This window comes from Fistularia commersonii, chromosome 5 (genome assembly GCF_037954325.1).
Source record: "Fistularia commersonii isolate RoL2024-O1a breed Wild chromosome 5, RoL_Fcom_v1.0, whole genome shotgun sequence".
NCBI lineage: Eukaryota > Metazoa > Chordata > Actinopteri > Syngnathiformes > Fistulariidae > Fistularia > Fistularia commersonii.
In genome coordinates, this window is record NC_141288.1 from 20,657,004 (window position 1) to 20,684,169 (window position 27,166).

General features: G+C 47.5%; 1 protein-coding gene across 7 annotated transcripts; it reads right to left on the reverse strand.

Annotated features, from left to right (window-relative positions):
• Positions 1–10,860: 10,860 nt before the first annotated feature.
• nrf1 (nuclear respiratory factor 1) lies at positions 10,861–25,991 on the reverse strand. Of its 7 annotated transcripts, none has more exons than XM_086147262.1 (12): positions 25,707–25,991; positions 23,506–23,599; positions 23,247–23,391; positions 22,582–22,696; positions 22,339–22,465; positions 21,522–21,662; positions 19,439–19,597; positions 18,946–19,161; positions 18,754–18,852; positions 18,476–18,624; positions 15,743–15,864; positions 10,861–11,957 (listed from the first exon to the last, which is right to left on the reverse strand). In XM_086147262.1, exons 2-12 carry the CDS (start codon positions 23,572–23,574, stop codon positions 11,797–11,799), a joined length of 1,503 nt encoding a protein of 500 aa, XP_086003388.1. In that variant the 5' UTR covers positions 23,575–23,599; positions 25,707–25,991; the 3' UTR covers positions 10,861–11,796. The 7 variants fall into 7 exon arrangements, with proteins under 7 accessions (XP_086003388.1, XP_086003387.1, XP_086003386.1 ...); XM_086147261.1 differs by having other exon boundaries at positions 18,946–19,185; positions 25,707–25,989; XM_086147259.1 differs by lacking the exon at positions 10,861–11,957 and adding an exon at positions 11,978–12,737 and having other exon boundaries at positions 25,707–25,989.
• Between the last annotated feature and the right edge of the window lie 1,175 nt (positions 25,992–27,166).

Consider the following 27,166-nt stretch of genomic DNA (forward strand, 5'->3'; position numbering starts at 1 on the left):
GAGGGAGGAGGAACTTTGGAGAGAGAGAGAGAGAGAGAGAGAGAGAGAGAGAGGGGAGGAGTGGAGAGGAGAGAAGAGGAGAGAAGAGGAGAGGAAGAGAGGAAGAGAGGAGGAGTGCGGGGCTGAAATTGACATCTGATACTCAGGAAGTCCAGGACGCCGCTTGGATTTCTTTTGTTTGCCTGCAACCGTGCGGCTGCGGACGGCCTCCTCCTCCTGCACCTTCTCCACCTCCTGGATGAAGCACACAAGTGTGTGTGTGAGTGTGAGAGAGAGAGAGAGAGAGAGAATGAGTGTATGTGTGTGTTTGTGTGTGTGTGTGTGCGCTGCAGACGCGCTCCTGACGGCCTCGGAAGAAGGTACGGAACAACTTCTTGTGTTTTCTACCTCGAAAAGTGCGAGTGTTTACGCATGTGTGTGTGTTTTTTGTGTTTGTGTTCGTTCGTGCGTGTGTGTGTGTCACAATCCCGTGCGTGAATTTGTGGTGGCGTTGCGGGAGTCGATTCTAGATTCTGGAAAACCTTTTTATTTTCAAATCGCGCCACAGTTTTTTTTTTTTTAATAATTGTAGAAATAATCAAATAAAATGAAAATCGAGTGTTTTAACCGCCGGGAGCCGCGCCGGTCGTTTCAAGAAAAATAACACGCAGATTTATCCACGCAATCCGAAGCAAAGCGACGCTCACACTTTCGTGCACCTGCTTTTAAAATAAAAAAAAAAAAAGCACGCACAGATGGACGCAGATCTCGTTTTTTATCGCGATAATTCGATAAAAGTTGGAGAAAATACGGAGGGAAATTAAAAGCCATTCGGGCCTTTTGGGTGCCGGCTCTGCTGCAGGTGGTGCGGTGCGGTGCGGTGCGGTGCGGGCAGCAAGGCGGGTTTAGAGGAGAAAATCCGCCTGGAGCAACCGTGAAGTCACTGTGTGTGTGTGTGTGTGTGTGTGTGTGTGTGTGTGTGAGGGGGGGGGTCGGCTCCCTGTCCAGACAAATGCGATTAACCGCAAGGGGCTTTGGCTGCAGGGGCCGCGGCCGGAGGGGCCGCCGGCCCGCCTGCACAAGGGGACACTGATGCCCGGTGTTTGTCTGTCAGGCGAAGCTGGGGAAAAAAAAGAAGTACCAAATCTAAAAAAAAAAAAAAAAAAATTCGTGAAAATTTAATGCAATTATTTCAAAGCCACGCAATTACTGATTATTGTGTATTATATTCAATGTTATTATTATTCAATGATATTGATCCGGTGTGAAGAATTTAATTCTTACAATGTAAGTGAGACAGAAAATGTTGAATTTTAATAGGAATTAACAGAATTTCCTTAATCAGTGTCCGCAGAGCAGGGCGGGACCGGTGTGTGTGTGTGTGTTTATGTACTGACAGCTGGCCTTCATGACACATCATCTTTTGACAGGATAATTACACACACATATACACACACACACACACAATAGATGTTTACAGAATGATAGAAAATATAAATTGTAAACCGCAGGGATTAGGACCGGCCTTTTCTTTCTTTACTTTTCTTTTTGAAATCCACATTGGTTGACATAAATACACCCCCCTCCCTTGCAGGACACTCATAACATTAATATAAGATAAGATATACTTTATTGAAATTCTTTTGTCACAGCAGTGCCCCAATGACAGTATCAATAAATATGTGTTTAAATAAAAGAGACATGCCAAAAAATAAAAAAAAATAAAATAAATGACACACACACACAAATTCCTGCTGGTGTTCACCTTTTATAGAAAAAACAAAACAAAAAAAAAAACAATAAATGTAGATGATATGGATTTTAAATAATGTGTCAATTAACAGCTTTTCAGGTCAGAGACTGTTATTTAACAACATCATTTAAAAAAAGGGAAAGAACGGCCCCGGCCTCGTTGCAAACTAATTAAGGTATGGAAAACCGAACCTTTAAGGGACGCGGCTTCTTTTCAAGCCGGCTCTTTAGTGCTATTGATTTCTCCAGGAAATGGCGGTGGGCGTCCTGCTCGGGGAGCCATTTGGCCGTCTGAGGAATCACTTAGTACACGGGTTTGATCGCCGGGATCAATGGGCGCTCCGGTGCAGTGCGGGGCCCGGGACCAGCGAGCTAATGGCTGATGGGAAGGGTGGGGTGTCTGGGAGCCCCCCCCCCCCCCCCCCCCCCCCGCCCACCCTCCTTGCAGGACGAAGCTCAGGACGCTTCCATTCCAACGACCTCATGTGTGTTAGATAGGCTGAAGGTCAGGAGGTTAGCGCTTGTGTTATGGACGTTTGGGTCCCGACGGGGTCCGGAGGGGTCAGCCGACAGACCCTCCCGGTCGCTCTTTGCTGCTTCGGCCTCCGGCCTCTCGACTCCCACGCCGACCATTTTTAAAGGATTTGGATTTGCGCGGGTGGAGAGCCAGGCCGCGTAACCGCGGAGAATCCAATTTGAAACGCGGCTCCGCCGAGCGTCTGCCAGGTTGTTTGCCGTGGAATCCAGATTTAGACCAGATTTAAGGTCAAAATAAAACATCTTAAAATAGCCGGTTTCTCCTTCGTGCGGGATAAGAGTTCGCTCTCACACGGGTGGAACCGGTGGTTAGCCGGCGCTACCGTGACCGCGCTAATCTGCAGAGATAATTGGGACGGGAGGGGGTCAAGTTGTAGGGCGAGGGGAAATTAGCGGGTAAACACGGGGACCCTCTGCGTTCCCTCATGTCTAGATCCGGCATGTAAGGAGGAACCGTTCCAACACCTTGAGGGACGTTCTGCCCTCCTGGCGGTTCCAGTTTCATCCAAACCCAATGCGACGTATCGATCCAGTCTCGCCGCTTCACACGTGAAAGAAAAAGCCACATTCGGAGATTCTCCGTCCCTTTTCTTATCACCGTTTTAATTCTAAAAGGTGTCTGGGATTCTGAGTTTGTTCAGGATTTGTTTTCCATTAATGTAACATTAAGCGTCCGACTGCCAAATGGTTGCCGTCGTGCAAAGGCGCCGGAAGGAGAACTGATGTGAGGTGATCAGCAGAGTTTGCTAACCCCTCCGACGGCCTGCGCTCGGATTTAACGACCTGTTAATGCGTCCCCCGTCCCACCCGCCGCCCGCCACCCCTGCAATGCAGTGAGTTTGATTGCATCGCTGCAACGCTGCACTTTCCCGTCGGTGTCTTGATTTGTGTTTCCTCCTCCTCCTCCTCCTCCTCCTGCTCTGTCGTCGCTCTTCTGTAGTTTTGCATAGCTTTGCTTTGGGCGTCCGCGACCTCCCCCGAGCAGGCCGGCGGCCTCGGGCGTGATAACGACTCCTGTTCTGTGTATGGCACTGGTAGAATTCACTGTGAAAGCACGCTATCAGTGAATTACCATAGGGCCATAAACAGAGCAGAGAAAGAACCGCTTGACGACGTCTGGCCCGTTAATGTGTACGGAGGCGGCGGCGGCGGTGCTGCCGGGCCGGAGTGGAAGTGATGTAATACCCTGCGGTGCAGCTGCGTCGAGCCGTGTTGCACTTATCTCATTTTCGCTCCTGATGTGTCACTATGACAACAGCTGTTGACGTTGGGATGCTGGTCCTCATCTTTGCCCGTTTTGGCACTAGCACATTTTTGCTTCTGTATATATACGTTGAGCAATTATGTGTAGTGCCAATATGGGACGAGATAGAAATACATCAGTTTTTATTTTATTTTTTTTCTTCGGGACCTTGGATTGCATTTTGACTTTCGCTGCCTTTCCAAGACCTGACAAAGCTATTCAATTTAAACTCCTGATAATTTCACCGATTCGATATAAAAACTCACAGATCCCCATATTCAGCGTGTTTCAGAAACAACAACAATCTGTTTGGTATCTTCTGCATAGCAGCTTTGTAAAGGAGGTGCAAAAAAAGCTCAAAGCTAAGAATATGAATGGTACTAAAGGTGTGTGTGTGAGCATATTTGTGCAAAATCATCGTCTAGTTTCAGCCCGCTGTGTAATACGAAGGAGGCTACGCATGTTCCTGACGTTAATCCGAGCTTCTCCGTGGAGAACCGGCAGCTCTCTGGTGGTGTTTGGCAATGGTAGAACTCACACTGGTGAGGTAGTTGGATCCGGTGGTTCTAGACTTGCCAACTACTGCTTGAGAGCATCCACTGCCACCGGTGACCAGAAAAAGCCACGGAAGTCACATAAGGACAACGATGTGAGTGAGCGAGTGAGTGGCTGAAGGCGGTGAAGGGTGGGGTGAGACAGCGTTCCTCCCCTGCACGCCGCAGCCTCAGAGCTCTGGGACTCACGAATGTTCGCGTTCCGGTTCCTGTCGTGTCCAAGATGTCGCCCGAAAGTGCCGGATGGTGAAACACGGGCCGCGCATTTCCAGAGATGAACCGTGCGCTGCTCTTATTTCACAGTATTGAAAGGCTTCACGGGCAGGAGCAGAAAGCGGGTCCTTGTTTTGCACGTCTTCACGTGCCCAGTGCGGCTCTGAGGCCTGAAGCCTCCCGTTGGAAGGAGAGCCTCTCATCCAACTGCAGGTGCACCTCTCCTCTCTTTTTACTTGGTTTTGACTTCAAATTTACCTGCGTCGCTGCAAACAGCCCTTCTTTTGTGAGCAAGTGGAATGCCGAGCATGATGCAGTGGAAATTCCCCCCCAAAAAAGAACACTTTTCAAAACCTTGAGAGACAGAAGTTGACTCGGGCCTTATATGATATTATACGTTTATCTTGTGAATGATCTGTCATTCGTCAAAAACGCACCGGCTAATGATGTTAATACAGCGTCGGCGCCGTGTTCGTCGCTCCTTTTGGTCTGTGAGGCTGCGATTTTACCCAGATTTGGGATGAAGAGAGTCGATTCTTCTCTCCGGCCTCAGGTCTGACAGTGAAATCACACTCGGGTGACTCGCCGGCGCAGACGTTCTCCTGTTCTGCTTTGGGCCGACCGACGGGGGCTTCCTCTCTTAGCTCCGTGGCATAATTGGCGAATGCTGCGGTGTCATCTTACCCTCCTCTTTCAATGCGGCCTTTTTCCCCCTCCTCCCCTCCCACAGAGAAGGGTGGAGGGCGAGCCGCTCTTTCCCAGAGCCTGCTGTAGTTTGCCGCAACAGTCCACTCACAGTATGGCTCGACAAAATGGCTACATACTGAGCCGCGAATATCTGGGTCAGGGTCTGCTAATGTGGGTGACAGGGGGATCTGGGGATTAAAACCTCTTTATCTGCCTTTGCATAAATCCCGCTTTATAGCCCACACTTCAGATTTAGCTAATATGATTTGTATTGTTACCAGTTTGCCTTGAGGCAAGCTATATTTGATCTATGTGGACATCCTCCCCGGACCCGCCGGGTGGCTTTTGTGCGGGCCGGCCCGCGGAGGCAGACGGAGAGCTGGTAAGTGCTGGGAATATTTGACAAAAAAGCTGTTATTCACTGGATGACCGAGGCAGTCACGCTGCGGCTGCGGCTCATGTTACAGAACACATTGAGCGCAGGAGATGGTGCCAGCATGTCACTGCCGAATCGAGACTCTCAGAGGACTCGTGTAAAAAGGCAAGGGCAAGATTATCATTTACTTTTACAGCATGGTACAAAATTGTGTATTTGAGCTCTCTTAATAATGAAACGTATGATTCATTATTTTACTTTCTACTCCCTAAACTCCGTACGGTCAGTCCAGTGCATTGGCGTCAGTCCCTGTGTAATAAGGGAAATAATTATAATGCTGGAAATGTGCCGGGGATATACGCTTCGAGTTGTGATTCTGCTGTATTTCCATACCAAAGCAGCCCTCATTTGAATGCTGTCATGAAAAAAGCGGCTTCTGAATGTATTCACCCTCGCCCATGTGTTGCTTCTTTGTGGACTGACTGACCTGTTGTTTCCGCAGATTTACCTGTGCTGCCAATAAATACTTTCAAAAGATGAACAAATGTGTATCCATCTCCCTCTAATGATTGTCTGCCCATCAAAGTGCATTGTGGGAGAACCCCCCCATCACTGCCAGGCCTTCTCCAGATGGGCAGAGCAGCTCAGGTTACACCGCATTTTTCAGCCCCTCAAGCCCACAGACCCCCCGCCCCCAACACACACACACACACACACACACACACACATTTACTCATACACTCAGTTTCCTGGGTGCTTAGAATCGAGCTGAGACAGTGCCTTGCCAGTGTTCCAATGCGGGCAGCAGGGCATTAGTGAAATAAGATTATCGTTGTTCTTACGCAGTGTCTGGACTGAAGGTGCACAGAGGTGTGATTTGGGAAGGTGAGGATGCCATTATTAGACCATTACGGGGAAGGATCAGGTCTGATGCATCGCTGGCTTTGAGAAAAAAATACAAAACAAAGAGCAAGCACAGAAACTGAGAACTTCCTCAATCCTTTCTGCATCACCCCTCCACTGTGGTGCATTTAAGAGCCAGTCCTTATGAATGTTTAAGTAAGAGGTAGAGGCTTGGATTTTAGGATGATTAGGCATCAAGACCTTCCAAAGTATTCGATAATGAACTCCCATAAAGAATAAAAAGAAAAACACTGTAGACAACATTAATGCTCAATACTTTATACTGCAGTAGTGCAATGCACCCCCTAATAACCTAATTAAGATGACAGGGCAACACACTCTTATCACTATAATAATGGTAACAGAGCAGCATAGCAATCCGAGCACTAGTGTTTTTTATTTAAATCAGAAAAATATTCAATTAGGGGGGTCTAATGTTACTAGTAGGGTAAATAAAACACAACTATAAAATAAAAAAGGCTTTAAAAAATGAATTCACAGTAACCTAATGATAAATGTAACTTTGAGACGTTGCAAAATGTCATGTAAACAAATGTAAACAGCAGTGTGTATATCCGGTTTGGCGATGTCATTTCCGGTGAGCCACGCCCATCAGGGGTCGTCAATTAGCGGGTCGCGGACAGGTAGCGGTCTATGGATACCTTGGTTCCGGGCCGCATATACCGGGAAATCTGACTTAAAAATTTGGCTCCTGCCGCACCTCATCACTGAAAGCATAAAATCACAGATATTAATCTATTTTGATTGATTATCATCTGTTTTTTTTTAATGATCACCATCATCCGTGTCAAGGAACCGGGCTTGGTCACGTGATACATTAGCCCAAACACCAAGTCCACAAGCTAGCTAAAATAAATGATTAAATAAAAACACAGAAACAAAATAAAACCCTTCCTCTGGTTGGAGAAGCTTTTATGGAAAGAAGAAAAGGCCAGACATGGCAGCAGGAGGAAAGCCTGCGACGAAAAAGACCAGGAAAGCTGTTTTGTTTTCAAGGGACAATGTCCGGAGTCTTGGTTCCACCAGGAGTTCCACCCTCACACGACAACACGGTGAGTTATCTTTTTTTATTTATTTATCTTTATTTATTTATTTATTTTTTTTTCATTTGTTTTACATTATATTGCGTAGCACTGATCCCATCCAGACACCTAATAGATCGTAAAAAGGAAAAAAAAAGCTAAACGCTACTTCCGTGTTTAGGTGTTCAGTGTCCATCCGCTGAGGTGAAAGGGGCCGTACACCTGCTGGGAGGCTGAACGTCTTACCACAATTAAAATAGTTTATTTCATTAAAAAAAAAAAACAAAACATTTTAAATAAAACCATAGGTGTGTTAAACTCGTTTTAGATGTTTATTTGAATTTTGTGAAACAGAGGTGAATATTACTTATAGTGAGTGAGTGAACATTTTTGGAATTAGCTTGAATTAGCTTGAATTAGCCTGTCACGGGGAAGAGTGTCCACTCGGCGTGTTTTTCCTTCCCGTGGGTTCCGTGTCGCTCTGTGTGCGGGGGAGGAAAATGCCCGGCTCCGGGTTTTCGTGCTGGGACGTGAGGATGCGCATGTTAAGACACGATTAGCGGAGATTAAAGCTCTGGCCGGGAGTCTGCGTGGACGGGCGGCTCCTCCCCGCGGAGCCCGGCCACTGAAGCCCGCTCACTGAAGCCCCGCCGCCGGCCGCGCCGATCGATCCCCCGCCGCTAAATGTATTAGCCGCTCTTCCGCCGCACCTTTCACTGCTCAGATAAGACGGTTCGTTCATGTCATCCAATCACGTTCAAAGTCTCCCGATGGATGCGGGGATTGGCGGGGGTGTTGTAACGCAGCGCCACGCACGGAGGCGCCGGCGCGTCCCGGGTCCGATTGCGGGGCTCAGTGTCCCGAGTGGGGTCACCCGGTGTGGATGCACCGATCACGAATTCATGTTGACATTTCAGAGACATTTCTTTAAATATTCCTTCATTCATTGTCACTTTTTTACTGCACCTTAGCACTCCTGTCACTTTCAAAATCAAATCCTGCAATATCTACCTCAGCATAACTTGTCCTTGTTCTCGGTGACAAATCATTTATCATTTTTTGCATTTTTGCACCGTGAGTAACGCTCTTTTAAAGCTCTGCATGTGTGAACGTATGGCAGTATTGCTTCGACTTATCCTGCATTCGGGGTCACAGTGGGCGAGAGGTGGGGCTCACTCCGGACCCGTCGCCAGGAGATAATAGGGATTCTGAGAGACGTACCACCATTTTCTCTCTCCTCAGCAACGACGAGAAGATTTTTACAAGAATTCACCGCGACCCAAATGACCGAAAATCCCCACAGATATTCTCCCTCTCATTCTCACGTCATAAGAAGACAACCATTCGCCCTCAGTCACATGGCCGGGCAATTCAGGGTCTTCAATCGACCTTCTAACCTATCTGAAATAATCCATTGATAAGGTTTGTCATTTTTAATGTGACAAAAAACACAACAGCCACTGAAGAGAGGCCGTTGTGTCTTTTTCGGGTTTCATCGGACATTTCAATTTAAAAACAGTGTTAATAAGAGCTTTCGGTTAGCAAATGCCGTGTGATAATCAGGGAAGAAAGACTCGAAAACCTGCTCTGTTGTCTCTCTGATTCAAGAACTTTAATAAATGACTTAAGTTGCCAAATCAATGCAGAAAAAGCAAAGTGCAAGTTGGATATCTGACCTACCGTTCATCTGAAAATGATAATTTTGATCGTATCAGACTCCCCGTTAGCCTTATGTACGCAACTTATTTTTCAAATGTGATTATAGATGTTGAAAAAGGGGTGTCTTAGCTGTATTTTGTCTATATCACAAGTCCATAGTGTCTTTTTAAATGGGCCGTATATTTTGTATTACACTGCCATCAGCGCTCTTGTGACTTACTTTGGGATTTTGTTTAATCACTGTAGAAATGATTAACTTTATGTGTTTTGAAGACACGTACACAATAATATGCTGTAGCTTGGAGGTTGCAGCTAAGTGGGCGGATGGTCTGGAGAGGGTAAGAGCTGGAGGAGGGAGAGGCTTAGGTGGCATGAGGTGTAGGCGTTCTTCCAAGAAACCATGCTAATAAGACCTCCATAATCTGTAGCTACAGTTTGACAGACATGCGTGCCACAATCCAGCAAAGACTTTACACAGCGTTCTTCACGGAGCCGGTTTACCGGCTCGGACACGCGATGTGAGCTAAAAGTGACAGGAGGGGAAATAACAGATACAACACGTAGGGAAATAGGATATTTTCATCTGTGTGAATGCAACCTGGTTGGGTTTTAATCTGGAGGAAGTGGGATATACACTGATGCCTGATAGATTAAGGCCTGAACGCTTCTCTCTGTGTTCTACTCTGCAACAGAAGGGCCCTGCTAGCAAATCCCAGGCTTTAAAGCCGAGGAGGTTCGGGGAGCTTATGATGTAATCAGGGCCCTGTCTGTCACGGCAGGAAAGGTGGGGGTGCTGCAGAGGAGAGTGTGGAGGTTACAGCCGTATGTGGCAAGCTGGAGGGGAAATAGTCGATTAATTACTCTTAGCTGGATGCAAAATGTATGTTTCATCATCCTATTTCTGTCAAATGACTTGTGGATTCTGAAATCATAAATCTTTCTAATCTGGTATGAGTCGACTCCGCTCATCAATGCGGGAAGTCGGGTTTTAAGGTCACGTTAAAACGGGGAAAACCGTTGCGTCTTAAAGACGATACGTGCATCGATCGGGCTTTAGCTTTCTCGCCACTGACGTGAAGCCGCGGTTATCTGGTTATCAGGGCGCCTGTCAACGGCAGCGGGTGAACATTTTGCCGTCAAATTGGTTTAAATGACATCAGGAAGAGCGGTGCGTTAGGATGGAAGCAACTTGGAAGCTGCAGTGTTTACTACTCATCAGTGATTGTCCAAGGAAAACTGGCAAACTGATGACAAACATGGTTGACCTACATTTTGATGCATATGAAGCACAGTCCAAATACAGTGCGAGGACGGTGGCCCGGTCTGAAGGATCACCAGAGCCTCCACAGTATTTGTATGTTTCATGGAAATCTAATGGTGGGGAAAATGTGATAAAACTGACCAGCGATCGTGAACTGCATGTCATACAGTCAACAGCCTTTTTATTGTATCTTCGGAGTTTTTCAATACTAGTGTTGCAGGCGTAATTCTGATTTGTGATAATACGTGGACTCACCTCAGTATTGGAGATAGAGTCAGACTGAGATGTGAATATATTTGAAGGACGCTGAGGTTGGAGACCAAGAAGACCAGAAAGGTTTATGGATGGAGGGAAAGAGGACAGGAAGTCAGTTGGTGTGAGAGGATTAGATGGAGGCAGATGATTTGCTGTGGCGACCTTAAGAGAGGGGAGCGAGGAACTTATTCTATCTAAATGATGAACATGAGCAGTTCAGCCCGAGAATACACAGAGAAAATGAGAGGTTAACAAAATGAGAACGAACTGCGGTAAAACGAGGTCGACAGGGTTCACGGCAGCCATTTTCGTAGTATAAAGAGCAACGTCACGTCGATATCGAAGCACGTTTGGTTGAGTGGAGTGCATTTAACACCAAGAGAGGAGAGCACAGAGAATTAATAGTCACCAGCAGCCAGTTTATTGGTCTTAAATGCACATTTTAAAAGGTTTAAACAAACTAGAACAGCAGTGTCAAAACAAGCAGAAAATGGTTTGAATTCTTTTTTGCAAGGCAGAATGCACACTGCAGCTTTGATCAAAAAGAAACAAACAAAAAAAAAAAAAATCACTAACTTCCTTTGACAAAAAAAACAAAACAGCTTTATAAGGGGCCATGTTATGAAACCAACATTGCGAAGTGGGTGCTCCGATCCATGCACTGAGTATAAACGTCGTAGACAAAATGCTTCAGGGGTCCAATCCAGCGGTAAAAAAATTAAAAAAATGTCAATCCTGAGTCTTCACAGATTTTTGGCATGTGCGTGGACTACAGTAAAACAACACAGGGACGAGCACTGGACAACACGGTACCTCAAGGTTTCATCGGCTAACGACAGAGAGTGCATGTCTGGGAGCAGTTCTTATGTACATGTCGACGCGTCCGGGGGGGCGAGAAGGTTCGAGTCGTGAAGCCACAGGAGACGGAGGAGGAGGAGGAGTGAGTGAGTGAGCGAGCGAGCGAGCGAGCGAGCATGGCACGGGACGGTCGATGCGATCCAATTAAAACACACAAAAATCAAAAATCTGGAACGGCGGCAGTGACAAGATGAGCGAAGCAGCTGTGGCTTTACTTCCGAGCTTTTCTTTTTACTGTAATTCCTCTTTAGGTAAATGCAATTAAAACTAAATAAATACTAAATTCCTACTAAATGAAAGAAAACTTACACCATCTTTACATAGTAAACACATTGATAATTCATTTTTCCTGCGCGTAAATTTAAAAATATATTTGACATTGTACACAGTATGATGTCTTGGGAGGAAAACAGTAGGATCAACAAATCTTTAAGATATCTTCTCAGTGCCTTCAACTCCTTCCAGGGTTTTAGGAGTCACTGCTCCAGGGTCACGACCTCAACCGCCTGGCCGTCCAGTGTGACAGTGTTGTCTATGCGAGTGGCGACAGGTGCCATTGCAACTTGGACGGGCCGGTTGCCCTGGGCCAGACTGGTCACCACCGTCTGGTACATGCTGACTGGGATCTGCACCAGACCTGGGGAGACACCAGCGGTTTTAGATTGAGCGTCACGGGGTCGAAAGAAAACAGAAACGACGGGAATTTGAACAAAACTGAAGCAAGGCCGACCAGCGGTCAGTGGGGAAAAACTATAGCTTTGGTTTATTGTAAGGCGTTTTTAGTCGCAGCATGACAGACTATATGTGTGTGAATGAGAGGAACTCGGGTGGAACGGTGAGGCTACAGGGAGTGGAGATCAAGAAGCTGGAGGATTTCAGGTACTTGGGGTCAACAGTCCAGAGCAGAAGAGAGTGTGGAGAAGAGGTGAAGAGACGGTCCAAGCAGGTTGGAATGGGTGGAGAAAAGTGATCGAAGACTTTCAGCCAGAATAAAAGGAAAGGTGAACAAGACAGTGGTGAGACCAGCGATGATGTTTGGACTGGAAACTGTTCCAATGACCAAAAGACAGCAGGCAGAACGAGAGGTTGCAGAGAGGAAGATGTTGAGGTTCTCTTTGGGAGTGACCAGGATGGAGAGGATCGGGAATGAGTCTATCAGAGGAACGGCACATGTTAGATGTTTTGGAGAGAAGGTCAGAGAAGCCAGACTGAGATGGTTGGGTCATGGACAGAGGAGGGATAGAGAATATATTGGTAGACGGATGCTGGAATTGGAGCCGCCAGGCAGGAGGTCTGGAGGAAGACCAAAGAGAAGATTTATGGACGTCGTGAGAGAAGATATGAAGGTAGTTGGTGTGAGAGAGGAGGATCCAGAGAATAGGGTTAGATGGAGAAAGTTGACTCGCTGTGGCGACACCTGACGAGAAAAGCCGAAAGAAGAAGAAGTTTCAATTTTTCTCAATTTTTCTAAACAATACGTACAATGTTGTGCATTTCATAGACAAATATCACTGATGGAAAACCCAATATAAATGAAAGTAGACCTGTTCAGCTGTAGGTTTTACCGCTGGTGCAGACTGACAGGAAACCGCCATGTTTCAGACATTTCCGAAGAACGGTTCAATTGAACGTCCTCCGCCTGCTTCCCCCCATGCCCAGCTGTGTGTGTATGTGTGTGTGTGTGTGTGTGTGTGTGTGTGTGTGTGTGCGCGCCTGCAGGGATTATTGCTGCAGTCACGCGGGCCTCTGCCCCACCCAACAAGCTGTCAGTGTCACTAGCAGGCAAGAAGGTCAGCGAAGGGGGTGCAGGCCGCTCATGGCTGCCTCTGCAAGCGTGTGCCGGGATGCTACACACAGCCGAGCCCGGGCCGGATTTATAAACGTTCACAAGAACAACGGCGAAAACTTGGGTTTCTGAACGGTTCATTCGCAGAAATCAAAACGGCGCCCGGTAATTGGCGGTCCTCTAGATAAGCCCACTCCCAGGTGATTTGAGGCAGGGTTAAGTTGGATGGATGCCGGGGATTGAGCGGGCGGTGAATACGGAGGAGGGCTTAGGGAACTGTGACGCCACCCGGTCAAGTGCCGTCACTCGGCCACTTGAACATTTCGCCGGGACGTGAAGGGCCGTGTCTGATGTGGCTGCGCAAACGCCGGCGTGTCCTTGTGCCTGTGTCGCCGAAGGGCCGCCGTACGAGCCAATCAGGGATGTCTGGGTCAGGGCACTTCAAACGCCGCTCTCCACTCCTGTCTAGCACTACGCTGATTAGCTAAGGTCAATAGCTGGGAGAAGGACCGAGCTCTGGCGGCTCAATTAGTTGTCTGAATGGGAACCAATACCGCCAAGTGCTGAAATAGTCCTTTTAATATTTCTAAATATGAAACGGACTCATTGTACCTCTCAATCATTATTTCAACCTGTATCTCTCTCCGGGAAATTTAGAACTTATGTTTTGGTAATTTCCTGATGAGTACTAGCCATCTTTAGTTCCTCTTCACATCCATCGCACAGAAAAAGGGGCTTCTGACATCTCTCTCCGTTGGGAGCAGGTATATATATACACTGCTCAAAAAAATAAAGGGAACACTTAAAAAACACATCCTAGATCTGAATGAATGAAATATTCTTATGAAATACTTTGCTCTTTACACAGTTGAATGTGCTGACAACAAAATCACACAAAAATGATCAATGGAAATCAATTGTATCAACCCATGGAGGTCTGGATAAGAATCACACTCAAAATTAAAGTGTAAAAACAAACTCCAGGCTGATCCAACTTTGATGTAATGTCCTTAAAACAAGTCAAAATGAATCTGTGTTGCTTCCTGAGTGGACACTATGATTTCACACAAGTGGGATTGACTTGGAGTTACATTGTGTTGTTCAAGTGTTCCCTTTATTTTTTTGAGCAGTATATATATTCATGGATATGACAGAAGCTGGTAGCATCCACATGGACGAGAACCTGAGGATTGTGTGCCAACAGCTGGCCCGGTGATTAGACATGGACTGATAATGGAGTGGATCAAAGCTCTTTACGAGGGCCCCCGAGGGACCGGCTTGTGTCCCCGGACAATTGCACTCTGTGTGTGTGAGTGTGTGTGTGTGTGTGTGTGTAAATAAGTGCTGTGCAAAAATTCAAAAGCAGGTTTCAAAAATGTTGTTTAGGGGGAAAACTTGGCAAAAATTTAAATTATATTTGTTATTGAGAATTTTCAAAGGGAAAAAAAAAACAAACACATATTTTTCTGGTATTTCTACCCCCTTTTTCCTTCAAACCAGCATCAATTGTTATGTACTTTTCCTTAGGATTACTGTCGTCTATATGGCCAACCAATTCTACCAAATAGATTCCAGGATCATCAATTTCCACATATATGTTGAAACACAGCCATGAACAGAAACAGCTGTGCAGCCTTATCTACATACATGTATATAGATAAGGCTGCACAGCTGTGACGCATAGGAAGGCAAGGATTTGACAGAAATCAAGGAAAAGGACATGTGTGATTCGGTGGAAACTGACTAAGATCTCTGTAAACAGTTTTCTGGCGCGGTTTAAATTAAATTCCAACGGCTGACGGGAAACCTGACCGACTGCATTAATTTCCAACAACTACTAAAATTCAACCGCTCGATAACATGCGACGAATGTATCTGCACACCGGTTATCGCCGTCTGCCTTTGCATACACAAATAACGGCTTTGTATCTTGCTCAGCACCGACGCTCACTGAGACGTAGGTTAAAAAGATGAATTTTAATCCCGATCAGACGGCCCGTGATGTCAGTAGCGCTGCATTCCATCCTCCCGCCTCGACACACTCCACTTAAGATGGAGGTTAATGTTGACCGGCGGGATCTCGGCAAACACGCTCCGCCCAGCAGCGCGACCACGGAGGTTGACGACACGGTCCCGGAGATAATGTATCAATAAAACAAGGGGGCACTGCTACAAGACACACACACACACACACTCACTCACAAAAACACACCATCTGTCACATCAGCACGGAGTAGATTAAGAGTGAAGCAGCTCAGAGGCCTCGCCACAGTTGGAGCTCCTGGAGGGAAGCTTACACTTAGTAACACTAATTAGAAATGCCATTGGCTTGTGAAGATACACGAGTGCAACGGCGACCAAGGAGGGATTGACGAAAAATGTTCAATTAAACGGTGTCACAGTTCCATTGACAGCAGTCGATTGTTTTCACATAATCCGAAGGCGCGTAGAAATGGATTAGACATAAAAATAGCTTTAAAAAAGGGATGGCTTGTTTTGATAAATCTCTTTTTGTTTTGTGAGTGTGCGTTGACAGATAGACAGAACCGAGGTGATTTTCAGGCTTTATCTAAATGGCTGCAGCATTAATAATAATAATAATATTAATAATCATCAGTGGCGGACTCAATATTTACCTGTAGCATCCTGAACCCCCGCCAGGGCCCCGACGGCTGCTGCTGTCTCTGCCAGGACAATTTGACCCCCTCCTTGTAGGGTGGCTTCTGCCAACGTCGCTACTGCATGGGCTGCTGCCTCACTGCAACAAACACACACACACACACACACGGCGTAAGCCAAATTGCAAAAGTGAAGACCATTTACAAGAAAATAAACACACGGGAAGTGAGGCAGACACACAAACACACTTTGTTTATAAGTCAAGCGTTGATTGAGTCTACTTATTCTTATTCATTGACGTTTCGCAAATCAGTTTCCGTTAAAGCAAATCTTTTCATGGCTTTGTATTCCTTACTATTGAAAAATATTCTGCAGTCTTGCACGGTGCAATAGCACATGAAACACCAGGACTGGAAACACGTCTCACTCCTACCTGTGCTTTTCTAACCCACAAAAGTGCCGTATAGATATAAATAAATCTCATAATCGCTAATTAACAACTACTTCTCCACACCTGTGACACATTTAAATATTAATGCTTCATATCACAGTGTGGTGACAGTGTCAGCACATTTAGACCCATACAAGATGAGCAATACCTCTCACACACACACACACACACACACACACACACACACACACACACACACACACACACACACACACACACTGATATGTGGGGTGAAGAGGTAGGAGTGTACAAGCTCTAAGAGGCTTTTCTCGTCTGGACTTATAGAGAATCTGTCACATCTCCCCAAAGGCCAGGTGCTACAGATCTAACAAAGCAGTTTTATTAACCAGATCTATCCAGTGGAATTACCAGGAGCCTATTAACACACCAGCTTCGTTATGAACTAACGGAGCGGTTCATGACTCGGATGATAATCACATGCAAGATAGGAATACAGATGGACAGATGAGGAGGAGCTTAGAGAGTGCAGACGGGTGTAAAACGCTGTTGACTGCATTGTAAGAATGGGGTTTTGAGCAAAATAAGTTTGTATAACCGAGTAAAGTCGGTGTTTCCTGATGGAATTTATTCCATCATCTTGCTTATATTTCGTGACAAAAAGACAAGTCGACACTGCAACACGGAAAGCCAGTTTGGCGTCTGTACGCACACAACGAGGTAACATAGGGACGGTCGAGATTTACCTCATGAATAGTTGTTTTTTTTTTTGTTTGTTTACATCATGAAGTCTTTATACATTGAACATTTCAATCACAATGTTTTTTCTCACTAAATACATCTCATTTTTTATCAAATTGTTGGATTAATACATCGATTCCAAACCAAAACCAACACACCAACCATAGCTGGATATCGATCAGAAATCCAATATTATATCACAATATTCCATAAGAATGCTAAAAAAAAGAGCTGATTTCATGTGGAAAACCTGTCACATGCGTTTCCCTTTGTTCATTTTCCAGCTATAATCCATCCATCCATCCATCCATCCAAACACCCATCCATCCATCCATCCATCCATCGGCGGAGCTGGAAACAGAGACAAAATGTTCCCAAGATTCTGTGGAGCAGAGAGCAGAGAGTAGCTCTGTGCAGGTAAACAGCAGGAGGGGAGTTGGACTCAGGTGTGTGCAGGTAACAAGCCCCACAGGGACATACCCACGCACACACATCACAAATGATCACCTTGACACCGATGAGCGACACAACAGGCAAACATGTTAAGCTTATGGCCTTGCTTCCCATTTCGGAAATGTTAAAACGCCATCTAGGCGCTGAGTGACGAGCGCTAAAAAGTGGTTTTCACCACCTGCGGCGCTACGAGCGCGGGCTAATCCTCTGATACGTCCGAAACGGGACCGCGCTCTTGTTCGTAATCGCCCGGTCCTCCGCGGGATGTGGCTCTAGATCCTCTCGGAGATCCCGACTGAATACAAGCGCGTGACTGATTTCCCTCCAGAAAAAGTGCGCCTCAATAACAACCGGGGATGTATTTTTAGAGCCGCTGCACCTCGGCTTTATCATGTGACTGAAAATCCTTAACTCCGTTCAAAGCGTGCGCCCATGGTGATATCTTGATGTCATTGATTGATGTCATGTCATTGATTTAACAGGCGGTTTTAGCAAAATTCACATGAACTGAAATCAGGCGGGCATTTGAAATTTGAACGTTTTTCATCCTGGACCGCAACGTCGGACCGATTTAGGTTTTGCCGCTCAGCAAATGCGAATTCAACACTCGTGCAATTTAACAAGCAAAGCCGATCTAATTGTCAGCACACGGCGATGTTTTTAACAACCAATTTAATGGTCCTTCCCCTCCTCCAGCAGGCAGTCGCAAAAAAAGCTACATGCTAATTAACGAACTGCTGAACGAGGCTGGGAGTCGGGCCTCCGGGGGACCGAGGTGACCTGCCCTGGCAGTTGCCCCTCGCTCGCCATGGTGTCGGAGCTGCCTTATGACAGGCCCAGCCCGCCGCCGTTCACCGCCCCCGAGCGTCACTTCAACTTGAACGGCATTTACAATTCAAAAGGCGAAAACCAAAACAGCGGTGTGTTAAGAGTGATGACCGGCATGCATGATTTTCCACATCTACGTAGAAAACTTATGATACACACTGATATCCAAAACGCTGCATCGAGTGTGCGACCATGCGTTCCACGTGGTAAATGCCTGTACGCGACAACAGCGTCAAGACTTGATAACATGTCATATATTTCAACGAGAACAGTTGTATATTTGAGGTTTTCTTAAAAACGCTGCCGTCCCCCGTCTCACCTGTTGAGAGCCATAGTGACCGTGGCTCCGGGCTGAATCTCCTGACTGGCGGCGACGGCGGCTTCGGCCAATGACGCCACCGCCTGCGTGGCCTCCGAGGCCTGGGTGGTTTGGATGGTCATCTCTCCGCCCTGGAGCGTGGCCCAGTTCTGTTCGACCGCAACGGGAAGCAACATTTGACAGACGGCGACTGAGACATAAAAGCGACGCAAACCGTGTTGCGGTGCCGAATGGATATTTCCCACGAGAGCGCGAAGCGTTCGAGATGTTTCTCGTACCTCCCCGTCAGTTACCGTGGAGTAGTTGACTTGTGCCACCGTCACACCGGGCAGCTCCGAGGCATCTGCCAAAGTGGCGACCGTGTGTCCCGTGCCGACCTGGGGAACGGTACGGCCACAAAACACGCGGCGTGAAGGTGCGGTTTACGCAAACGGTCGATTTCCCATGTCGGAAAAAGGACGAGAAGGTACCTGAATGAGCGAGACCGTCCCGTCGGGGTTGTTGATGGTCTGCACCACCGTTTGCGACGGCACCAGGTGAGCGATGCCCTGCGCGGTGGCCAGGTGGTGCTGCGCCGGCGTTACCGATGTTACCTGCTGGTCTTCAAAAGCGTACAACAGATCCTCTCGGCCGTGCTGCTTGTAGCAGTTTTTCACGATGGTCCGTAGAGCCTGCGTCCAAGACACCTGAGGAAGTCCAGATGAGAGGTCCTGATCACGAGAATTTTCAAATTAATTTCCCATTGCCCGCACAGGTCAAGGAAATAAGTATACTGCAGTTCAAGAAACCACATGCACTAAATGTGTCATCATCGGGGCGTTACAGGTTGATATTGAAGGAAAAAAAAAGACTACCTTTACAAAGATTTACCAAAAACACAGAACTATATGATCTCAACGTAGATTGAAAATGGTGTCATGACATGTTGTGCAGAAGACTATTATTCATCAGCGTTCCTCTTACCCTCTGTTTTTGCTCCTCTGTGCGGACGTCACTGCGGACGTTGGCCCAGGGGATGTCTTCAGGCCACCACACCGGCTTACAGCTCTCTTTGCCCCAGCCAGGCTTTCCTCTGCCCGTTGAGTACTTCAGCATTTCTGGAATGAACGCCCTGAGCTGGGCCTGCAGCAGCAGAGGACGGATGATTGGAGATCAGATGATACACACAGAAATACATGCGCCCTTGGGCAGGCGGCAGGAGGCGCGTATTGATCCGGAAAAAGGGGGGGGGGGGCTGCTGCTGCTGCTGCCGGGGGCCGAGGTGATCAAACCCCCGCAAATAGTAACAGGCTTTCTAAAAGGGGAACAATATGCTAGTGGTTATTAACGGCCCAATCTATGACGACGGCTCGCCATGGGAACGTCGGGGCGATCCTGCTCACTGCGGCCCAAGAGCTCGGCCAAAAGGCTGCAGCAGGACAAACGGGTCATAATTACTCGCGGGAAAATCTGAGGGAGACTAAAATGACCCCTAAAATCTTTAAAGCAAACCTCTGCAATACGTGGAGATTAGAAAAGCCGCCCTGGCTGTGGACACGCGTCCAGCTGATAAATGCATTTATACTGATGTATTTCCGCGCCGCAGAGACAAACATTTGTTTACCACGTATGAGATTTCTTAATGCATAAATCAGGGAAGTGGTGAGTGGCGTGCACATCTGCTCGCCATCACATCAACCTTCCCCGAACGCGGGCCGGTCGGCAGGCCGGGGTGTGGTTTAGTGCCAGTGTCCTCAGTGTCCTGGTAATATGCAAGCATCACCGGGGGGATTATATTGCACAATGAGGTACTGCAGCGTCTGTCTGCCTTGACATCACAGGCTAAATTTGGTTCCTGGAGAAATAAATCCCTCCAAACACCCCTCCCACAGCCCCCTCTACCAACTCCCAAACTACATTTAGTTTCTCCGAGCGTTCTGCACGTGAGGCCGGGCCGAGTGTATCTTTCTGCGGTGATTGATGGGGAGTGTTTTACTGCAGCAGTTTAGGACAGACAGCATTGTATCCAGTGGCCGCAGTCAAGGGGGGGGATTTCTGTTAACGCTCGGCCCGCTGACACGACAATGTGGTTTTAAGCCCGAGACAAAAAAGGCGCATTAGGAGAAAGATACTTGTATTTCCACCTGTGACCGGTTCACGAGTGAATAGCGTGGATGCATGTTTGCGAGGCCAGATGGCCTAATTACAGTGGCTAGTGAGTTAAGTGGCATGTTGTCCTCTCCCTTAAACCACCCCACCCCCAAATTCTAATCCCCCGAGCTGCGGTCCAATCAGCATTCAGAAGGGCTGCCGTGTTGCCGGGTCCGTGGACCTAACATGGCTGGGGGGTAATTACGGGCTCGGGTTAGAACCGGGATCACCTTCTGCGCGTATCCACCCTATCGCGCCGCCCGAGGCCTGAGCCTCTGTCACTTAGCTTTACGTAGGATTGACAATTTCACAAGAAACCTTCTGAGAACGTCTAACACAGCGCGGCATTCCAGTCCTCTCCTGGCGGGTTGGACGACTTCCTGTCTCTAAATCCGGCACCTTTCTACCAACCTTGGCCAGAATGAGTACAACCTCAGGTTACTCAAGTTAATCTCATCCTTCGACACGAAAAACAAGCGTGAGCAACTAACGCTCGTTTCCCCGTGGGACTCTCCCGGCCTTGGGATTCGTTACTACGCTCCCAGGGAGGGCCGTCTCCGAGGGCCGCTGTCATGCTGCCTACACGCGTGACGACCCGCATTAAGTCGGCAGCTCTGGGGATGCGGAGAAAACAAGCGGGGCTCCTCCAAGACGCTGCTCTGCGTTTCCTTTCAGCGCCAACGTCACATCTGACATACGCTTATTAGCGTCAAGACGAGCTACGCTACAAATGACTTGACGACGACAGGAAAAAAAAAAACAGATAAAAATGATTCACCTTGCCACACTCGGCGAGCTTAGCGCTTCCTCCTATGAGATGAGGTTAGTTATTTGTTGCTAACTAGTGCCCTCTGCTGGAGAGACCACATAAAGCAAGTGTGAGTGTGTCTTGGCATTCCTGCAAGAGGAAGCTCACCTGGGTCATCTTGTCCACAGAGACCGGGATGCCATCGATGGTGAGAGGGGGCAGCTCTGAGGGCAGCTCTCCGCCGGCGGGGGCGTGTTCTGCCAGGGCGTTCTCCAGGTCCTCCAACATCATCACCTTATACTTCCTCACCTGGCAGGAGGAAATAAAATTGGTACGGCACGCCTTTCTGCATTTTAACGTGAGAATAAGCCATTTCTAACGATGCCGCGGAAACATGGCGCTTTTACGACAGAATACAGGGGAAAAATCACTAGAAAGCTTTTTAAAAAAGTTCATGTTTTAAAGCCGTTTTTAAGATGAGATAAGAACAACTTTATTTATCACAAAGGAAATTGTTTTGCCAGAGTTTCAAGCTAAACATAACAATTATAGATAATAGTGGGAAGGAGGGAGAATAAGAAATACATTAAAATATAAAGTGTCAAGGTTAAGGCTATCAAGTGTTTTAAGGTCTTAAATGAGAATGAGAACAAATGAGAATGAGAACAACTTTATTTATCCCGAAGGAAATTGTTGTGCCAGAGTTTCAAGCAAAAACACAACAGTAATAGATAATAGTAGGAAGGAGGAATAATAAGAAATACAATGAAATATAAATGGTCTTAACTGTAAACTGTTAACTACAAAGATTTGAAGATTCCCTGCAGCTGAGGGAAGAGGAATTTAAAAGGAATTAAAAGTACAAACATTTGAATATTCCCTTCGCACAAAAATCGCAGCTCAACGACGACGACGTGTCCGATAACGTGTATTTTGTTTTTGTTTCACAGTACCGCGGCGGTGAATGCAGACCATTCAAACTCACCACGTTCTCCAGAGGAGCAGCACCGAACACCTTGAACATGGGGTTGGGTTTGGAGGGCGAGATACAGAGCACTATCGCTTGCTGGCCCACTCTGGTGGTGTATTCATCCAGGGTGGCTTTTAGTTTCCTGTGCACAGACACACACGTTTACTTTGAGGTGCGAATCACGAAGGCTGGGATGAACCCCAGAAGAACCGTGCGTGCAATTTGCTCAGGGGTTTTAGGTTTGACGCGACGGCTCACCTCAGCAGACGCGTTTGCTGCCTCTTGCGGATGGAGGGGTTTGATTCAAAGATGTGAGGCCTCTTCCTCTTCTTTCCAGTTGCCACAGCGGCAGCTGCTGCCATGCCCACGGGCCCTGGGAGGGTAAGAACACAACTCTTGATAAAAGTCAAACACTTGGTGACTTAAACATTTGTTTTTAATGTTTTGGTTAATCATAATTAATATCACTGTGAACACATTGACAGCAGGTGTTATTAAAGTGAGTTTCATCGGTCAGTGTTTGATTTTTATCACAAAATGATCCACCGTACCGTGCGACTTTCATTGACTACGGTAAGAAAAAAGGGACACGGTGACGTTGCACTCCTTTCTTGAATGGATTTGTAAAATGTTCTTTCTTAAAGATAAACTGAGGGTTTTTTTTCCCCAAAAAATAATGGTTGCAATTATGCTGGAATTTCCTCGACCGACTCAAGTCACTAGGCAACGCTTCGGCTCTGCTCCCCACGGCGGCCCCACAGCACCACCTGCAGTTCAGGTGAGGAAACGCGATTGGTCCCTGCAGTTTTTTTCAAGTTACAACCTCAGTATATTATCTCGTCGGAAATACCGACGTGTTTTTTTCTCCTACCGTTGACAGCGGACAAAATCCTCGCTTCTCCCTCCCCTTTTGAAAGTCGTACCTGCAGCGGCCAGGTGGGCCGTGACCTCGTCTGTGCCCGCCGAGTTCAGGATGTCGGTGTCATCGTAAGGATCGTCATCCGGCGACGACGTCGAGTCCTCGTCGGCGCTCATTATGGATGATTCATTGAAAGTGGTAACGTGGACCTGATCCGGCAAAAAACAAACAAACCAACAAACAAGACGGTGGCTATTAGGACTGGCCGTTCATCCTTCCCGGTCTCCACTCTCACGATGATGTTTAAAGGGGAGCTAATGGACCTGTGGGTTGACAGCATTGGGCTCAATAGTGGTCATGTGCTCTGTCTGATGAACGCTGTGCTCCTCCATTATTGACCACCGTGTGGTTCAATAGCTGAGGAGAGACAAAAAAATAAGAAAAGCTACATAAGACAATACTCAAATGAGATTATTACAGTGACAAAATCCCGCAGCGTCCTTTGTTCAAGTACACGTTCTCGAGTACGTTTCTCCTCTCACCCGACAGGCTTCTTTAACGCTGGCAGCCATCGGGGTGTCTGTAGTGTGTATCCGGCGGGCTTGGGGATGCTAATGCTAATGCTAATGCATGCATTGTCGAGTGTCAGTTAGCTAGCTATGTTCACGTGTGCGTCGTACTTAGGCAAGTCACGTGAGCTGGAATATGACTGTGGCAATACCAAAAACCAACCATAGCCTTTCACCAGTGGCTGGTATTTGACTAATCAAACACCAAAAAGCAAAGCTTAGTATTTGGCCAACAGTTGCTATTTGAATATCCAATACCAAAAAACAACCATGGGTATTTGATCGATGGTTGGTATTTGACCATTTTCATCAGAATTTTCTTTATTCTGCAAGGTTGCATTTTCAAATGTTTGTCACTAAAGTCCACGTCTTTGTGGTGCAGAAACCTATCTATGGTCTTCAAGTGTTGGACTCATAATGGACTCCCAGGTGACTGAGGACCTTCACAATTGCACCTTAGTGTAATGTTAGTCATATGTGATGAGAAACAAGACGAGTCTGGCCAGTTTTGGGGTAGACAGAGTTTAGGCAGTGACGTCGCAGCAGCATTCATAGCGCGGACTATGATTTGCTTTGTGACATCAAAGTTTGAATGACATCGTGCCTTCCCTATTGATTACTTTTACACTGAAATATAGATGATTATTGACTTCTGACCCTTGCTCAGTATCCCCTCCTCCATTGGATCTGTGTATCTTGGTGTCTGTGAATTTCGACTCGATACAAACCACTGGCGCTGAATCAGTGTTGTCGATGGTGCATGTCTCATATTCTCCCGCGTTTGCGAGGAAATCAGTTTTATCTCCCATCATTGTGCAGAACGTTATTACCCTGCTATTGCTTTGCCACTGGGGATAATAATCATGACACCAACAACAGGGGGCATCCGTTGAGTCATATCGCAATCAACTTTTTAACAGTTTATTTCATGTTCACTCGTCGGCCTTGCAATGCATCCATTTGCGAAAACAAACCATGCAAGGTGTGCGGGTGTTTAGTGAACATGCGTGGAGGTTTGCGGTGGAGAGAGAGGGACCAGCGGCCTTGGGTTTCCCAGCAACAGCCCTGGCGTGGAGCAGCTAGCTCGGCTGTTTGGCGGGATATTTGTTTACACGGCTATGCATGATGCGCGGTTACCGGCGAAACAAGTGCAAAAACGCGCGATTTTGATCATCCAACAACAACAACATCAACAACAAAACGACTTAAAAACTATCGCTAAACTATTTTGTCAGTCGTGCGGGTTTGTTTCCTCCGTGTCTGCAGCACAACAGACCGGCTACCGATCGGCTTCAATGGGATCGTTCACGTAGCGATGCTCGGTTGAAAATAACCTTTCACTGCACCGGGTCGTGAAAACAGACACGGTAGCACTAAAAAAAAAAAAAAACAACAGCTGGAACGGCGGTGCAGAGTGTGTGACTCTGCGTGTGCGTGTGTATATGTGTGTGTAAGAGAGGAGTTGCCGGCTGGCCGCTCGCTCCACTAAGCTACAGCTAAGCTAGCAATGTCCTACATTTAGCTAATCAGCTAGCCGGCTACCCATTAGGTGCTGCGGCTTTTGTCGTGTGAATGGACCCGCCGGTCGTTAGCACGTCCCGGGCGGAGTCCGGCCGTACCGTCCCGGCGGACGCATGGCCGGTCCGGGGGTAACGGGAGGTAACGGCGGCCCTCGGTAACCCCGCGCCGAGCACAAAACCCCCGCGTCATATGCTGCAAAAAAAAAACCCGTAAAACAGGGCCCAGCGGCCTGCGTCCCGTAACAGCTTCAAGGAAAAAAAAAAAAGGATTCCCGTAAAAAAACAAAACGATAAACCCGTCCGGTTATCACTGCTCTCCACCGGGGCAGCGTCCGGTAAACAAGCCGCATCTTTCGCCCCCTCGACGCTGCCGGGTTCGATGATGCGGCTGCGCCGCGGCTGAAATAGATGGAGATTGCGCGGTAGGGCACTAACCTCAGAGCGGCTGCGCTACTCCGGGCCTGCGCGGTGCGCCGTGCGGCGTGGATGGAGCCGAGCTGTAATGGCGGACAGGCGGCAGCCAGCGAGCGGCCAGCGACAAAGCGGCCGTGGTGCCTTCACGGCTCCCTCCCACCGTTCTTCTTCCAATGGCGGCTTCCGTTGAACATCCGATGCTTGCGAGGCGAACGCCGCGGACGTGCGGGCGTCACGCGTTTTGAAAAGACGGGGGGGAAAAGGGAGGATATGTCGGATGATTCCCCGACACCTCGGTGGGATCGCGGGTGGAAAACGGACGGACATGTTTATTATTTTGTTCGCTTGTTTCGCAGCGTCGTTTCGGCGTCTTGTTGATCGATGTGCATCGTCGTATTTATATCGATAACGACTGGAAGTGGTGTTTTATTTCAATACTTCGATGTTTTCACCCGCCACTCAGTCACAACCGAGCAATCTGCAAACCAAGAAATGCTAGGCGTCGATAGCCTCCGTCCAAGTAGGACGTTTTCCGACGGTCCGTGAACGCCACATGAACAGCAGCAAAGCACGCCCCTCGGCTGCACGCACAATCACATGCATCTGCACAAACATTAACACCAAAAGTACCCAAATTAGGCCCGCAGTTACTCAAACCACCGCGTGTCTTCTCCTGTAATTCATTTTCCCTTTTTTCGCAGCCCACACAAGCACAAAAGAGGTCCACCGGCTCCCTCCCGTTAAGCACCGAACTCCTTAACTAACCCGGTCAGGTAAGTCGAGCAAAGTATTCACCCGCAGTTCCCCCGCTGTTTTCCGCACTCCGCAATAAACTTTTAAGATTCATTTCCGAGATATAATGAAAATAAAAGAGACCGTGGAGTGGCACGGAAATCTCAAAGGCGCACAAGTTTGCAGTTTTGGAAATGATATCAGTGAGTGAATGAATCGACGGGGACCGGCTGTCCGTCGTTCAACGAGAAGGACGCCGGACTCGGTAATGATTTAAACGTTTCAAGTCGGCACTGGTTGCAGGATTTCAATCGAGTGCAATGCTGCGGGAAGAATATCAGAACACGTGCGAGACATTTGGCCCCCGGTTTGCGGTCCCACCTTGTGCTGACGTGAAGGTAAACAAAGACCGGACTGAACAACATTTTATGCAACACAAAGTGCACCGTCGTGAAGCAGTGAGGTAATATTCCGCACGAGCACGGTGATAGGTGGAAATAATGCAAAGGGATAACTAAAATATGAACAGTATGTCTATTATCCGCTGCAGGATCCATGGTGATCCACGAAATGTGATTTTCATTGCAATCCGCCCACAGCACCGCCGCTACAGCTTGAACTTCACTTCTACTTATCATTTTTGGTTTTTGTATAAGATTACATAGAAACACAAAGCACCTCAGGGAGGCAGCATTGCATTACAAATGGCTCATGTTTGTGGAAACAGGAGACGGCAGCGAGGCGTCAAT